This window comes from Rattus norvegicus, chromosome 7 (assembly GCF_036323735.1).
Source record: "Rattus norvegicus strain BN/NHsdMcwi chromosome 7, GRCr8, whole genome shotgun sequence".
Lineage (NCBI taxonomy): Eukaryota > Metazoa > Chordata > Mammalia > Rodentia > Muridae > Rattus > Rattus norvegicus.
The window spans coordinates 133,807,664-133,823,058 of NC_086025.1; the positions used below are offsets into that span (position 1 = coordinate 133,807,664).

General features: G+C 51.1%; 1 protein-coding gene across 4 annotated transcripts in view; it reads left to right on the plus strand.

Annotated features, from left to right (window-relative positions):
* Positions 1-10,393, plus strand: part of Slc4a8 (solute carrier family 4 member 8) — a 75,227-nt gene extending 64,834 nt beyond the window's left edge. For all 4 annotated transcript variants that reach the window (NM_001414948.1, NM_001270794.2, NM_199497.3 and 1 more), the window contains 2 exon segments: positions 668-763; positions 1,835-10,393. In NM_001414948.1, coding sequence (NP_001401877.1) covers positions 668-763; positions 1,835-1,847 — 109 coding nt within the window. In that variant the 3' untranslated portion in view covers positions 1,848-10,393.
* Positions 10,394-15,395: the final 5,002 nt, after the last annotated feature.

Genomic DNA, 15,395 nt, shown 5'->3' on the forward strand with positions numbered 1-15,395 from the left:
TGAAGAAGCCTAGAAGTGAGGAGAGCTAGAGAGAGCCTGACATCTTGTGGAGTTAGCTGATGAGTTAAAGACTGGATGCGATTGTTACTGTGGGTAAATCAGGAAGTCTTTTCGGTGGACCCTGAGGAGTTGTCTGTGTGCCGCTATGGAACCTTTGGTGTCTCTGGCAGAGGAGCAGGCTCAGCTCCGTCTCCTGAGGGGGCTGCCTCTCTGCATTTCAGGAGACCATCTGGCCCACAGGTGGCTCTGGTGCTTTCCAGGACAAGGACCCTGACTGGAGTCTTGACACTGCTGCTGTTTGACTTTTGATGGGCACTTAGCCCTGAAAACTTTGGCTTTAAACCTTCAAAATAAGGATTATGGTCAATCTCTTCTGCTATGAGTGTTAATATTTTGTAAACTCTAAATGGAAGAAATTCGCTTATATAACAGATTGTAAAAGAGGACCCACACACAGCAGTATTGGCCCCAGTGTCCCTGGGAAGCTCGTGGCGACCTGGGGCATCCGCCAGCCCACAGCGCTAGCACTGTTCACTGGCTACCTCGCCCCCTTGGAGCTGGGCTCCTCCTGGCGGCAGACAGAGCCTCTCTCCCTCTGGCGGGGTGGTGTCATGGCTGTGCCCTTCCCTTGTGAGAGTGACACTCACTGTCTGAGCTTTGGTTTCAGATGTGACCCTTCTGAGATTAATATATCAGATGAAATGCCTAAAACCACAGTCTGGAAGGCTCTCAGCATAAATTCTGGAAACACGAAAGAAAAAAGGTAAGGAGAGCTCTGGCTCCTGACTTTCATTTTCCCCTGTCTTTTGAAAACGGTGACACTGTTGATGGTAAAATGAGTGTTGCTTGTAGGACTGAATTTGTCTCGTAAATAACAGAACTGTCGCTAACCGTACAGTAAGACAAATAAAAATAAAAAGTTTCCAAATGTCTGGAGACAGGACGTTCTGAGCTGTCTCTTCCCTCCGCTCCCAAGGGGAGGCTGTAGTTACTTTGGAGAGTAAATTTGCTTTATCGTTTAGTTCCCACTTGCAGGAAGTTTCTCATTCCAGAATCTAAATATTGTCCCTGGTCACTGCAACAACACAAGCTGGGAAATTGCTAAACGCCTGGATCAATACTGTTAACATATAATAAACAATATGATAGCATTGGCCCAGACTTTAACCTACTTAGCTGAGATCCCGAAAAGAGAATTTTGCTAAACATGACAGTTTCCTTATTCTGCAAAGCAATTTCTCTATATAATTTAATAGTAGCATAGGTCAGTTATAATCAGATTATCAAAGAAAATTGGAGGTGTCTGTGCCTACATTGAGGGATGTAATGTATATAAGTTACTGATTCGAGCCCAGACACCACTTACATTTAAATCATAAGATAAATGAAGGCAAAAATCCAAAGTCTTGATACAGACAACAGTTTTTATTAAAAACAAGCAGGTCAGGGACCAGGAAAGCGGTCCCTCCCTGCTTTTATTTATGCACGTAGCCTGGCCTATTGCTGCTCCTGGCATTCGGCTCGGCTGCAAAATTGGGGTTCTAGTGAGGTTCATCCAGGAGCCGAGCACTTCGTGGAGTCGTGGGCACCAGCACATGGTATGGCAGCTCCTTCACTGAATGTGTTAAAGTAGATGTGAGCTGAGCACAGAGCCTTGCTTCCCTCCGAGGAGAATCCAGGCAGCTGTGGGGATGTATAACACGTGTGGTTATTTTTAGTTGAGAACTAGTCTACTTGTAAATGAACTTAAAATGCAGCCAGATCCAAGCCGAGGTGGCATCTTCAAAGTGTTGTGAGAGAGGGCGCCTTGTCTCATTGTGACATTGTTATCCAGCCCCTTCAATTGAGAGTCTCCGCTGGGTGGAAGACTTGGGCCATGAGGTGCCTCGGAGAAGTTCTGGGCTTTGAGAAAATGGCGAGTCTCTCCGGGAAGAAGCCGGGCTGAGTCTGGCCCTGTTCTTGGTCATCTCGAAGCCACATGGAAGCATTCAGTCACTCCCGGTGTGCGTTTGGAGGGTATCCAGCTACCCCACATACCAGCAGCCAGGCACCAGCCAGGCCACTGTGGGGCCACCTCCTGCTGCCTCCTTTCCTCCTCCTTCTTTCTCTTCAGAGCTGCCACCATTAAAGAGCCAGCTTCCACTTTCAGACATTTTCTCTGATGCTCTGCTGGCCTGGTAATAAGCCACATGAGTCCATTCTGTCATGGAGGATTCCTTCGTGCGGTCCCTCTTCCTCAACGACAGCCCGGGGTAGTGGCAGGGAGGCAGGACAAGGGCAGGCTTACGAGCAGCCTGTGCCTCTGTCTCCCTTCTGCTTGGGAAAGGGATGTTGGACAGACAGACACTGCAGCAGGTCTGCTACCTGAGCTCTACCATCCAGGCATCAACAGCAACTACTTGCCTCTGGCCTGGGGTCACCCGCATCACCTCCAGAAGCAGTCAGTGTGATGTCATGAGACCATGGGTCACCCGCATCACCTCCAGAAGCAGTCAGTGTGATGTCATGAGACCATGGGTCACCCGCATCACCTCCAGAAGCAGTCAGTGTGATGTCATGAGACCATGGGTCACCCGCATCACCTCCAGAAGCAGTCAGTGTGATGTCATGAGACCTTGGGTCACCCGCATCACCTCCAGAAGCAGTCAGTGTGATGTCATGAGACCTGGGGTCACCCACATCGCCTCCAGAAGCAATCCATGTAATGTCATGAGACCCTGGAAGATTTGGGAACAGCATGAGAGCAGGAGTTTTGCTGATTTCAGGAAGGGCCCAGGGGAAGCCAGCAGCGGTAGGTACTGAGTGAGCGTCTGTCCTCGGGTTTCCTTGGAAACAGAGAGGGAGGAGCCTAACTTGCTATGGAAGGACTTGGACTTCGAGGCTGAAGTTTTGTTCTAGGTCTGTTTTGTCTAGGGAAGACTCGCTGACAACTGTTGGTTGGTAGGAAGGTGGGTCTGGGTTGTTACGGCTTTTCTGTTTGACACGCTGCTGCCATCTCTCGAGGAGACGTTGTTATTCCACCCTGGAGCGACCCAAGTGCTCATGGATGTCCCTTAGCTGCCTTAGTGGAGAGCACCATCATCATCAGCCCAGAGGACCAAAACCACCATCAGCCAGGTGGCTTCCTCACCGTGGGGTTCTTTTGGTTGACAGAAGTTCTGGCTCAGATGTAAAAGCCACACGAAGAAGTGAACTATAAGCGGTGAAGTCCATTTGGATACTTAGGTTAACAGTGTGTGTACGATTTTTCTAAGTTCCAGAACTGTCATCAGTTTTGTTGGCCCAAGCACTGTAGACATCCCCTTCCTTTGTGCACAGAACGTGACCAGTGAGCTGGCTGTGCTGTTGTCCAACTGGGACAGTCTCTGTACAGAGGCCACACACAGTGTGCTGTCCTCCTTTCCTGGGTGAAGAAGCACCACATCATTCAGTCGCAGTTTGCTCCCTTCAGACTCCGAGGCATCCAGTCCTCCTCTGAAGGCCTTTGGTGTCAGGGGCCACCCCACAGTGCCAGTTCCTCCCTCCCTGTCAGGACCACTGCCATCTTGATGCAAGACGTTTGACAATTGGTACAGGACAGACAGGTGTCTTCTGTAAGATAGTGGGAGGCAGTGCTTGCTGTTCAGGACCTGTGGGATGGATGTGACCCCACTTTCAAATCCCAAAATGGCCTCTGGAATGTGGGCAAGGTTCCTGGATTGTCTGCTCTTTCTTTACCCAGGAGAGACCTGTGTTCCATCTCAGCAGCCGCTGTGGCCTGCTCTCAGATAGTACGTACTGGAACAGGCAGGTTTCTTAGACATCAGTGGGCATTAAAGTCTCGGTGAGCCAAATTCCCCAAGCATATCGCTTGAGGACAGGTCTCATAAGCCCTTGCCCACCTTGGGTTCAGAGCCAGCCTGTCAACAGGAAGGGTTGATTCCTTCCCTGCCCTCCAGACACTTTCTGGAGCTCAGTTGTCCCTCGCTGCTCACATTCTCTGGAAACACCCCATTTTCTTCCCCGACTTGTCTCTCCTCTATCCTCCTGCCGGCTTCTGTGTAGGGAAATGGATGACTGCTTCCCCTGCTCTAGCCTCAGTGAGCCTGAGAGACTTGTAACAGCGAGGAGCCTGTTTTGCGAGGGAGGCTGAAAAACTGTCTCTTCCCGCTCAAGGATGCTTGTGTTGCCTCCTGTGAGTTACTCCCTGGGCTGGAGAGTGAAGGGTGCTTTCCCTGACTCCAAATAATGCAGTTGTGGGACCTCAGGCCCACATTTGCAGGAACCACCGAGGTGGCCATCTCTTCTACGACAAGGGTCACTTTGAGACATGTCTTGAATGTTGCCAGCTAACATCCTGACACGCTGGTGATGTCAGCTGGTGATGCAAATGGAGTTGGGGGAGGCTGGGATTCAAGAACATGTAAGTGAAGCCTTGGCTCTGAGGGACAAGATGGAGGGTTCCTAAGTGGCCGGTTGCTTCCCGATGACCATCAGAGAAGGGTCGCTCTAGAGAAAGGTGAAGCGTTGGAGAGACATAATGTGCAGTCGCCAAATGTGTTTGGTTGTGTAACACACGGAACTTGGGAAGCTTTGTCAGGAGGCTCGGCCTTTCCAATCCAGCTCCGTGCTGGGTCTCCTTGATCATGAAAACCTGCCTTCCTGATGGAAAATGAACCATCTCTCTCCAAAAGACAGTGTGAGCAGTTGCAGTTTCTCATCGGTGATGGAGCAGACTTTTAAGTCACTCATAAAGGTTGGGAAAATGTGGTATTCGCCAGGTTCCCCACCTGCCTAGACTCTGCAGAGTCTGTGGTTTATGGTCGCTCAACAAAGGACGGTTCCTGACTCCGCTTTATCCTCCCCCCCCCCCCCCCCCGCTTAGCTCTCCGACACCCCTCTTAGCGGGGAGGCAGGGGTTCTCCTGTGTTGTGGCTGCAGTGTTTGTCCTGCACCTCCACTTGTCTGGGCGTGCTTTAGTTCGTAATGAGTGGCAGTGACACCGTCTCCTGTGTGTCTCCTGCCACTTTGCCATTGTCCCTGAAGGTCTTTTGCAAGAGCAGCAGCACCTCCTCCTAGAACTTTGAATTTTAATGTAACTAAGTTGTATGTGTGTGTGTGTTAGTCTTTGTTCCACGTGTATCCTTCAAGAAATCAGGAGGAATCAGATCCTCCGGAAACTCGAGTTACACATAGTTGTGAGCTTCTGTGTGGGTGCTGGGAATTTAGCTTAACTTGGGTGTAGCTGGTCTTTGTTACGTTGTGAGTTATTTTCTCACCCTTTGCTCCCTCCCCCAGTTTCACTCCCTGACACTGGATAGGGCAGAAGCGAGGAGAGATCCCTAAATCTAAATTCCTTTTGTTTCTTCTTAGAGCTTGACTACTAAGAAGCCACAACCAACACCCCCCAAACCCTCCACCCTGCCCCCCAGTGACTGACTGACAACCCCCCACCCTACCTTTTGGGGGCCTGGCATTAATAGACCTTCTGAAAAGTTCCTGGAATTCCCAACATGACACAATCTCAGAAACTGTCTGCAGCTGGCAAAACCACGCTTCTGCTAAAGCACGAGGCAGATCATGTCCCCTGCTGCGGACAGTCCGAAGCAGCCCCACACCCCCACACCCCCACACTTGGGGATTAAAATAACATTCTTAATATTTCTGGTTTTTTTTAAGAAGCCAAAATTCCAGAGTCCCTACTGTCTCCCCATTTCTGCTTTAAGCCATTAATGGTGCTGTGTACCAGGAAATTATAAGCATGTTTTCAAGACCTAAGTGTCCAGGACAGTGGCCAAGGTTTTCAGGAGCCCTCCCTGTTCAGTTCTAATCTTTAACCACTGCTTTTCAGTACCTGTGGAAATATAAACAATTCCCCGTCCCCGACGCGGAACTCTTGTAGGCTTCTGTCTAGTATTAACACGTCTTTGTACTATATTGTAGAAAAAACAAATCTGTTTTCCTCTCAGCCCCTGCTCCGGGAATGGCCACTCGGAGGCTGCTATTAAATGCCTTGGCCACAGCGTTGGCTCATCCCTGACTAGCTCATAACGTATTGAACCCACTCAAACTATTCTATGTCATCCACGTGGTGGTTAGCCTGCCTCAGTCCCGGTCGCCTCTTCCTTCTCGCCTCCACAGCTCTCCTGCATCTCCTTATATCCTCTCACTGTCTCCCAGAATCCTCTCTTCCGGCCAGTGTCCCACCTCCTATTTCTTGCCTCAGCTCATTGGCCACTGGCATTTTTATTGACAAGAGATGCTTCTTCAGCATATAGGCAGATGTAATTCCACAGTGTTTTCTATGACCCAGTGTCTCTCAGCTGCTGTTCCTTTCTCACTAATATTCAGAAAATTTAGAGTTAGAGAGCTACTGATTCTGTTTTCTCTTTGTTTTATAAGCGTTTAAGGTACAGTGAGATCGATCGTTCTACAACTGTCTGTCCTGTAGGATTGCTTGAGTATTAACCTGAGCATCCCACTATTATAAAAGAGCCCTTCCCCATAGACCTGGGGCATGTCAGCCACATGAGGTCTTAACTTTCCTGCTTCACCTCCTGGTCCCACACATTTCACCCATCACACACTTTGTCTTATCTGAGATAACTTTCCAGTTCCCAGCAACTGTGTATAAACCTTTTGAAGTGGTCATTCTGAATCCCAAGATTTTTGTGAAATGATAGTTATCTCAGCTCCTGTATCCACCAAGGCGTCTGCTTCGATACCTTTTATGTGAAATCTTAGTGTTGGCCTCTGATCGTCAACTGTTTGCCAGAACACAGGTTTCCAAATCTCTTCTGTTCGTTCTACCGGGGTGTGGTGTAGGGAGAGAGTAGCAGCTGAGCATCCTATCACCTGCATCAAGTCAGTCTCTCCCCCCCCCCCCTCTCTCTCTCCCCTCCCCCCCCACCCCTCCATAGGCCATAATTTTAATTTCCCCTTTGAAATCTTCATTTATAATCCGGGGATGTGCAGTGAGTCCTTAGGAAGTCAATTCGCTTCTTCCCCAGACCGTCCCTACTGTCCGCGCAGGCAAAGGGCCATTGTTACATTGTTACATTGAAGGTTGGGGGATAAAGAAAGATGTTTCTCTGTGGCCAAGTGTAGAGCAGCGGTGCCTGCAGTAGCTTCATTAAATCCCTGGTGCTGAGTGGAGGGTTTTGGTCTGTATGTTCCTCCTTGACTGAAACAGCTCACAGGCTTTGGGGGGAGGGGGGTAAGCGAGGCCCCCAAGGCCGTTTCCTTGAATATCTCTTTTGGATCTGGGTTCCTGAATTCAGTGGCTGCCTTTGCCAGAGTGCACACATGTCGCAAGAAGCCTAGGCATCCTTTCTGTTTCAGATTTAGGAAAACCATTGCCTCTAGAAATGGCGTATTCACTTTTCTGCTGCAAAGTATTGTCTTTCTCGAAATTGCTCGCACCCAGGCATTTTGAGATCTGAAACTTTTGGTTTGGTCACAGTCTCTTTGCAAACGACCGTATTTCCTGAAAATGAAGCACCAGGCATTTTGAGATCAGAGGCTTTTAGCTATAGCTTGACTTGTTATATCAGCATGGTATGCATTAGAACCAGTGTCGGTCATACCCCTCATTCATTCTGCCATAGACACTGCTCGAGCTTTTAATGCCTAATAACTTCTTCACATTTGGTTTTTGCCTTTTCAACCACCAAGGTCTCTGTCAACACCTGCCTCATATCAGGGTCTGATACAGCTTCGTTCACAGTGGAGCCAATCTTTGTAATCAGTGAAGGCTTCTCCAGAGCCTTGTATAATCTTTGTGAATGAGGTGGTCTTTTTCCTGGGCCCCTCAATTGTCACAAGCTTTGAAAACCACTAAGGAACATTGTTCCATAGTGACACTATGAAATTGAGTCTGTTTCTTGTCTGTCACTACTGCCCTTCAGCCAGCAACTGTAGGGCTGAGGTGGGTTGGTTCAGATAGCGACCGTTGGAGCTGCTGCCTGTGGCTCCAGGGACTACAGAAAAGAATGACAGGGAAATCATACACTGAGTGACTGAAGCAAGGCAAACTCCAACACCTTTGTGTTTGCCTTTAGCTCTTTTATACCCCAAATTCTCTAAAATCATTCACCACAAAACATATTCAAAACACAGATTAAAATCACTACACAGACGGAAATTACAGCGGGATTTTTGATTACATATTCTTCTTTAGGAACGTCCACCTAACTCTACATTCCTCATCTGCCTTTCTCTCCACAAGTTCATGGTCACCCAAAGCAATAATCCTCTTGTCATAGATTAACAAGCTTAAACAGGCCAAGTTGAGAGTAGTAGGATTCTCCCCAAGATTCTCCCCAAGCTTAGCTGGTAACATTGTATTTATTAAGGAACAGGTCATCTCCCCATACTTAGCTGGTAACATTGTATTTACTAAGGAACAGGTCATCAACACATGCTTAGCTGGTGACATTGTATTTACTAAGGAACAGTCCTCGTCGTCTGTCTCGCATCTTATTTTTGAAGCCTTGGTCAGCTAGACTGGCTAGTCATCTGCTCTCGGTTCTTACTGCACAGTGAAGTCACCAGCCCTTTGTTCATGACCTTCCCTCTCCTGGTGCACACAGAAGCCTGTGGCCCAACCCGTTGGTCACAAGATCAGGGAACTCAGGCCCAACCTGGAATGAATGTCTCGTTTGATTGCTACCTTGTCCCAAGGCCATTTTCTCCTACAGTCACCTGCTTGTAGCACCGAGGGCTCACTGGCCACCTCACCTGTGCAGCCTATGAGGAAGGGCCACACTCTATCCCTGATTCGCACCTTAAACTCTCTATCACCTACTCTTAACTTCCCAAAACTACCTTAAATCAGAAATTCCATAAAATCATCAATTCATCTATGAACAGCACTATCTCAAGAATGTTCACCATCTTGTTGACGAGCAGGAAACTTGCCCAACAGAGTGGGCTGTCACCCAGGAAGTAGTCACACCAGGCTATAGAGGCAGTGTGTGTGTGTGTGTGTGTGTGTGGGTGTCTCCCCGAGCCCAGTCACATCACGTCAAGTATGAGGGATATAGCAATGAGAAACCCGAGCCCACACATCAGTAACAAGAAGCAACAACAAAGCCCCTGGGGCTGGTCATCTCCAGGGCACACCCATCGCAGCCAAGCAAAGCGGTGGGCCATCTCCAGGAAGCTCACTTGCCCACTGCAGCTCTTCCCGAGTGGGGCTCACCATCCCTCGGAGGAAAGAATCCTAATCCGGAGCTCCTCGCCCGCTGCTAAGGTGAGAGCTGCCAGGCCAGCCGCCTCTGATGTCCTCAGCAAAGGGACTGGATGGCTGTGTTATGACAGGACAAGCAGAGGGACAGCACATTCTTAAGCTCCCATGGTCACTTGTGTTGATCTCCGTTCACGGTAAACAGGAAAACACACCCAAAGACCAAACAGGCAAACTTTCTACTGCAGCCATAAACGGTGCCAGGCGTCTGCCTCCAGCACCTTCTGTGAGACAGGGTGTCACTGTGTAGAGCAAGAGAGCCCTGACCTCGCGCCAACTTCCTTTCCTCCCAGCTGCAGAGCCAAGCATGAGCCAACCATGCCTGGCTTCGCCCTTGGTCTCTCTTAGGCTGACCCAGTTCTTCTTCTATACCTTTTTCTTTGTGGCCGGAAAGGATTGGTTTGGCCGGGGTGGGGGTGGGGGTGGGGGGTGGGGGTGGGGGGTGTCCCTCTGAAGAGAAAAGGAACAGCATCCTCCACCCCAGATCTAACCCACTCTGAGGATTGGTGAATACAGAGCGTTTGCCCTTAAGTGGTGTTTCCTGAGCAACAGGGAGGCCCACCCTCCTCACACCCGCAGCCCTTTTGTAAGCCCAGCTTGGGCATTGCTTAGAGGGTTTATGGGTGACTCTGGCATGCACGGTTTTACTTGTGCAACAGTGCAAGCACCAACATGAGTGTGCGGTGGCACACTCCTCTTGTGAAAAGCCAAAATTCTTCCTGTTGCTGGCCACTTCTTCCGGAGGCTGGGCCTCCCTCTCATCTCTGTCTGTTGATTAGAAGTGGCTGATGGTGTCCAATGAGAGCAGAGCAACCTTCCCATGGAAGGGGCACCTTGCGGTGCTGGTGCGAATCCCTCATTTTCTATGTTCTTCTCTCTAGTAGGTCTCAAGCAGAGACAGATATTTTTGTTTTAGAGATTCCAAAGTCTATATTTTTAGTGTAAGAAACGCACCCTTCTCCACACTTCATGACGTAAATAGAACGGGGAATAAAGTGTCCCGCTGTGATTACCCCATAGCAGTTTATGTATGGTAGAAACAAGGCCCCTTCTCCAGTGTGTCTGTGGCCCAGGGCAGGTAACTGTGACAGTGTATGTCTGAGCCTCTGCCTGCCCTCACTGTGTGTGCTCAGCTCTTTGGGTGACAAATAAAGCCCGTATTATAAACTGTTGGCTCCTGTGCCAGTTTTTCCGGCCTGCGTTCATATTGTGCGGAGAAGAATCACGAGGGGGGACAAAACAGTGTGGGTGTCTGCCGAGGACACACAGAAGGGCTTTTAGCTCCTGTGTACCTTCCTCCCTGATCCAGTCCTGAGCAGAGTCCCAGCCTTTCTCCTAGGGTCAGCAGGGAAAGGGAAGCAGCCATTTTGAAGGTACTCCTGGGCTGTGGAGACCGTTTGCCGATTTCCATGCATCACCCATCACCTCATAACACAGAGTTCAGAAACTGGCCCTTAGAAGCTGGTTGGGAGAATGGGGGTGTACTTGATTAACTCAAACGTTCAAGGGTCAGGGACAAGGGGAGATGAACACAACTGAGTAAGAACAGCTAGGGAGGGGGTGAAAGAAAAGGGTACACGTGGAGCCAGGCGGGATGCCTGACTGGAAGACACAGTAACCTCCAGGAAGCACCGTGAGCCAGGGGCCCAGCGCGGTCATTCAGAGACATGAGCATGTGTTGTGCTGGGCCTGCCTTTGGCTGTTTGTCCAACCCTTCAGCAGTGAGCGCACATCCTCCGCCTCACATGCATATGTTCAGACTGCGCCTGACTGGAGTACAGGGGAAGCTGCTCTCACAGGACGCAGGCTGCTCCGATTCCCTGAGCTGCGCAAGGCTGGGGACACCGGCACTCCGGAGGGCGCCCGCCATCCCTGCCACACCCGGGTTAGGAGTGTATTAATTGATAAGATGTCTGTAAGAAGCACCCAGCACACACAGTGTATAAGCAGTGGTAAGCAGAGGTCGGTTCAGTGTTCCTGGGGACCGGGCTGCTCAGTTTCTTTGCTTTCTCCCCTGTTTAGCCTCACTGTTATGAGATGGCTCCTGAAACTCTAATTAAATTAGCCAAGGTAACATTCCCGTGCAAGAGAGGTGGCAATCTCTCCCTCTTGCCCTCTCTCATCCTGTCTAATCCTTTCCAGTTTTCATCTAAGTAGTGGGGAGAGCCTCACAAGCAGGTCCCACACCCTGGGTCAGAACCGGCTCACACACCCATCTCTTAAGATGGAAAAGGAGGGGTGGCCACAGCCCATTAGGCTTCATCCTTTGTGACTGGAACTCATGTCCCTGGCGGTGCCCCAAAGCCCACCCGTGCAGAATCAGTTCTGAGTAAAGGATAAGGTGGGGGGCCCCCCCGCCAGGAGATACTGACTTGTGGAGCCTCCTGCAGAGCTGGCCCCCTACAGAGAACTGCAGGAGCCCTCTGTGCCAAGGTCAGTCTGCTCTGCTCAGAGATTGCCCATCTCCTAGGACCCATAGGATGCTCCCCTCAAACAGAAGCACCAGAGTGTGCGTGGGGAGGGGTGCACGGGCAGGGGGTGCATGGGAAAGGGGTATGGGGGAGGGTGTGTACAGGGAGGGGGTGCACACAAACGGGGTGCAAGGAGAAGAGGTGTATAGGCAGGGGGTATGCACAGGGAGGGGTATACAGGGAGGTGGTGCACGGGGAGGGGAGCACGGGGAAGGGGTGCACAGGTTGCATATGCACAGGTAGCATGCGACAGGTACAGTGTGCACAGGTGCGGCTCTCCTCAGACACTCTGCAGATGGCTCCTCTCCCCAGCCCGGCTGAGCATCAGCTGCTGGAGCGCCTGCCTCACCCTTGTGCTGGCTCAGTGCTTGCTGCCAGGCTTCACCTCCAGCTAGCTCGTTCCCACCCAGTTCTAGAATGTTCCCCTGCATTTGAGCTCTTGCCCAGACTCTCTCAGCCTCACCACCTCCAGATTCTCCCAGCTTCAGCCCCCACAGCTCCCAGCGTCACTTCCAAACGATTCCCAAGCCTGAGTCCTGCTCGTCGCTTCTCAGCTCGCCACAGAACAGGGGCCTGACAACTCCGGCCAGGGGCAGGAAGGTGTGGGTGAAGCAGTAAAGGATATGGCCGTGGGGCTGGAGGGACGCTTCCACAGTCAGGAGCAGTGGCTGCTGTCCCTGGAACCCACGTGGCAGCTCACAGCCTAGCTTGAGTTCCAGGACATCTGAAGCCCATCTCTGTTCTCCACAGGCAGCAAGCACACAAGTGGTGCACAGATACACACCCAGGTACACATAAAATAAAAAAACCTAAACTGAAAGAAAAATGACTGAAGGACTATGGTTGTCAGTTTCCCTCAGGAGACCAGAGCCCAAGAGACACCACAATGCTGTGTTTGGTGGCCTTAGTCACGGTCAAAGGTTACTCTCCAGATTCCAACTGGGACACAAATGTATGGTTTCCATTTGCTTGGGCTTAGCTTTAGGGGCACAGAGGCACCTGCTTGCAGGATGCTACACTGCACACAATCCCACCCACTACCCTTGCCAATTGCACCAACGCTCTGACAGAGGGAGGGAAGCACTGGCCTCAGAGCAGTGGAAGCCCTAAGACAGCTGCCCAGTCTCGTTGGCGTTCTGTGGAACTGAGCTGTGAGCTGTGAGTTTGGGGTCTGCCTCAGTCACAGTTCTATTTCTGTGGACAGACACCATGACCGAGGCAACCCTCATAAAGGACAACATTTAATTGGGGCTGGTTTACAGTTTCAGAGGTTCAGTCCTTTATCCTCATGGTGGGGGGTTGGGGGGAGCATGGCATCATGCAGGCAGTCTTGGTGCTAGAGAAGGAGCTGAGAGATCTACATCCGGATCAGCAGGCAGCAGGAAGAGACACTGAACATGTCTTGTCACCCTCCCCCCCCACCAGTGACACACTTCCTCCATCAAGGCCACACCTCCAAATCCCTCCCAAATAGTGCCACTCCCTGATGACTTAGCATTCAAAAGTGTGACCCCATGGGAGCCAGTCATTCTCATTCAAACGCCACAGGGGTCACAGGGGTCACAGGGGTCGTCCCCCCACCCCGCCCCTTGCTCTAAGTGGCCAGCGTCTGCTGTTGAGTGCACTTCAGAATCATTCTGACCCAGTGTCAGCAGCACATGCAGTGGGTGCTACAGATGAGGAAAAGGTTGCTCCTGGAGATGCTCACATAGCTGAGTAGCAGAGCCAAGGCTGGCTTTTGTCCTGATCTGTGCTCCCAGCTTCTGTTCTCCACTGACTCCAGAAGATCCATGTCCTGGGGTTTTGTGGGGAGGAGGGTTTTGTTGGGTTTTTTGTTTGTTTTTTTTTTTTTCGTTTGTTTTTTGTTGTTGTTGTTGTTGTTTTTGTCTGCTTTAGTTTGACACAAGTTAGAGTCCTCTGGAAAGAGGAATTTAAGTTGAGAAAATGCCTCCATCAGAATGATTGAAAGGCTTTTTTTTCTTTTTAATCCATTTTTTATTTTTAAAAAATCTTTTTATAAACTATACTATGACCATGTTTTCCCTTCCCCAGTCTCCCAGATCCTCCTGGCTCCCTGTGTGCCCAACTTCAGGTGCTCGTTTTCTCTCCAAGAAAAAGAAAACAAAACAAAACAAAAAACAAAACCCAAGAAACTCCCAGCAAAAACACACAGAAAAGAATCCCACAAAACCAAAAATTAAATCAAAACAAAAAGTTTACGAGAAGACCAGTAGTGCATTTCTTGATTGACGATTGATGAGGAATGTGGTGTCGTCCTTAAGCAGGTGGTTCTGGGGCATTTAGGAACGCAGGCTGAGGAAGCCAGTGAGCAGCACTCCTCCATGGCCGCTGCTCCACTCAGCTCCAGCCTCTAGGCTCTCGCCCTGACTCCCTCCAGTGATGGGTTTCCATGTGATGTGCAAGCCAAATAAACCCTCTCCTCCTCCTCCTCCTCCTCCATCTCCTCCTACTCCTCCATCTCCTCCTCCTCCTCCTCCTCCTCCATCTCCTCCTACTCCTCCATCTCCTCCTCCCCCTCCCCCTCCTCCTCCTCCTCTTCCTCCTCCTCCTCCTCCATCTCCTCCTCCTCCTCCTCCATCTCCATCTCCTCCTCCATCTCCTCCTCCTCCTCCTCCATCTCCTCCTCCTCCTCCTCCATCTCCTCCTCCTCCATCTCCTCCTCCTCCTCTTCCACTTCCTCCTCCTCCATCTCCTCCTCCTCCTCCCCCTCCTCCATCTCCTCCTCCATCTCCATCTCCTCCTCCATCTCCTCCTCCTCCTCCCCCTCCTCCTCCATCTCCATCTCCTCCTCCATCTCCTCCTCCATCTCCTCCATCTCCTCCTCCATCTCCTCCTCCTCCATCTCCTCCTCCTCCTCCATCTCCTCCATCTCCTCCTCCTCCTCCCCCCTCCTCCTCCTCCATCTCCTCCTCCATCTCCTCCTCCATCTCCTCCTCCTCCTCCCCCTCCTCCTCCTCCTCCTCCATCTCCTCCTCCATCTCCTCCTCCATCTCCTCCTCCTCCTCCTCCATCTCCATCTCCTCCTCCATCTCCTCCTCCTCCTCCATCTCCATCTCCTCCTCCATCTCCTCCTCCTCCTCCTCCATCTCCATCTCCTCCTCCATCTCCTCCTCCTCCATCTCCTCCTCCTCCTCCATCTCCTCCTCCACCTCCTCCTCCATCTCCTCCTCCTCCTCCATCTCCTCCTCCTCCTCCATCTCCTCCTTCTCCTCCATCTCTTCCTCCATCTCCTCCTCCTCCATCTCCTCCTCCTCCTCCTCCATCTCCTCCTCCTCCTCCATCTCCTCCTCCTCCCCCTCCTCCTCCTCTTCCTCCTCCTCCATCTCCTCCTCCTCCTCCATCTCCTCCTCCTCCTCCATCTCCTCCTCTTCCTCCATCTCCATCTCCTCCTCCATCTCCTCCTCCTCCACCTCCTCCTCCATCTCCTCCTCCTCCTCCATCTCCTCCTTCTCCTCCATCTCTTCCTCCATCTCCTCCTCCTCCTCCATCTCCTCCTCCTCCTCCATCTTTTCCTCCTCCTCCATCTCCTCCTCCTCCTATCTCCTCCTCCTCCACCTCCTCCTCCTCCTCCTCCATCTCCTCCTCCTCCATCTCCTCCTCCTCCTCCTCCATCTCCTCCTCTTCCTCCATCTCCTCCTCCTCCATCTCCTCCTCCTCCATCTCCTCCTCCTCCATCT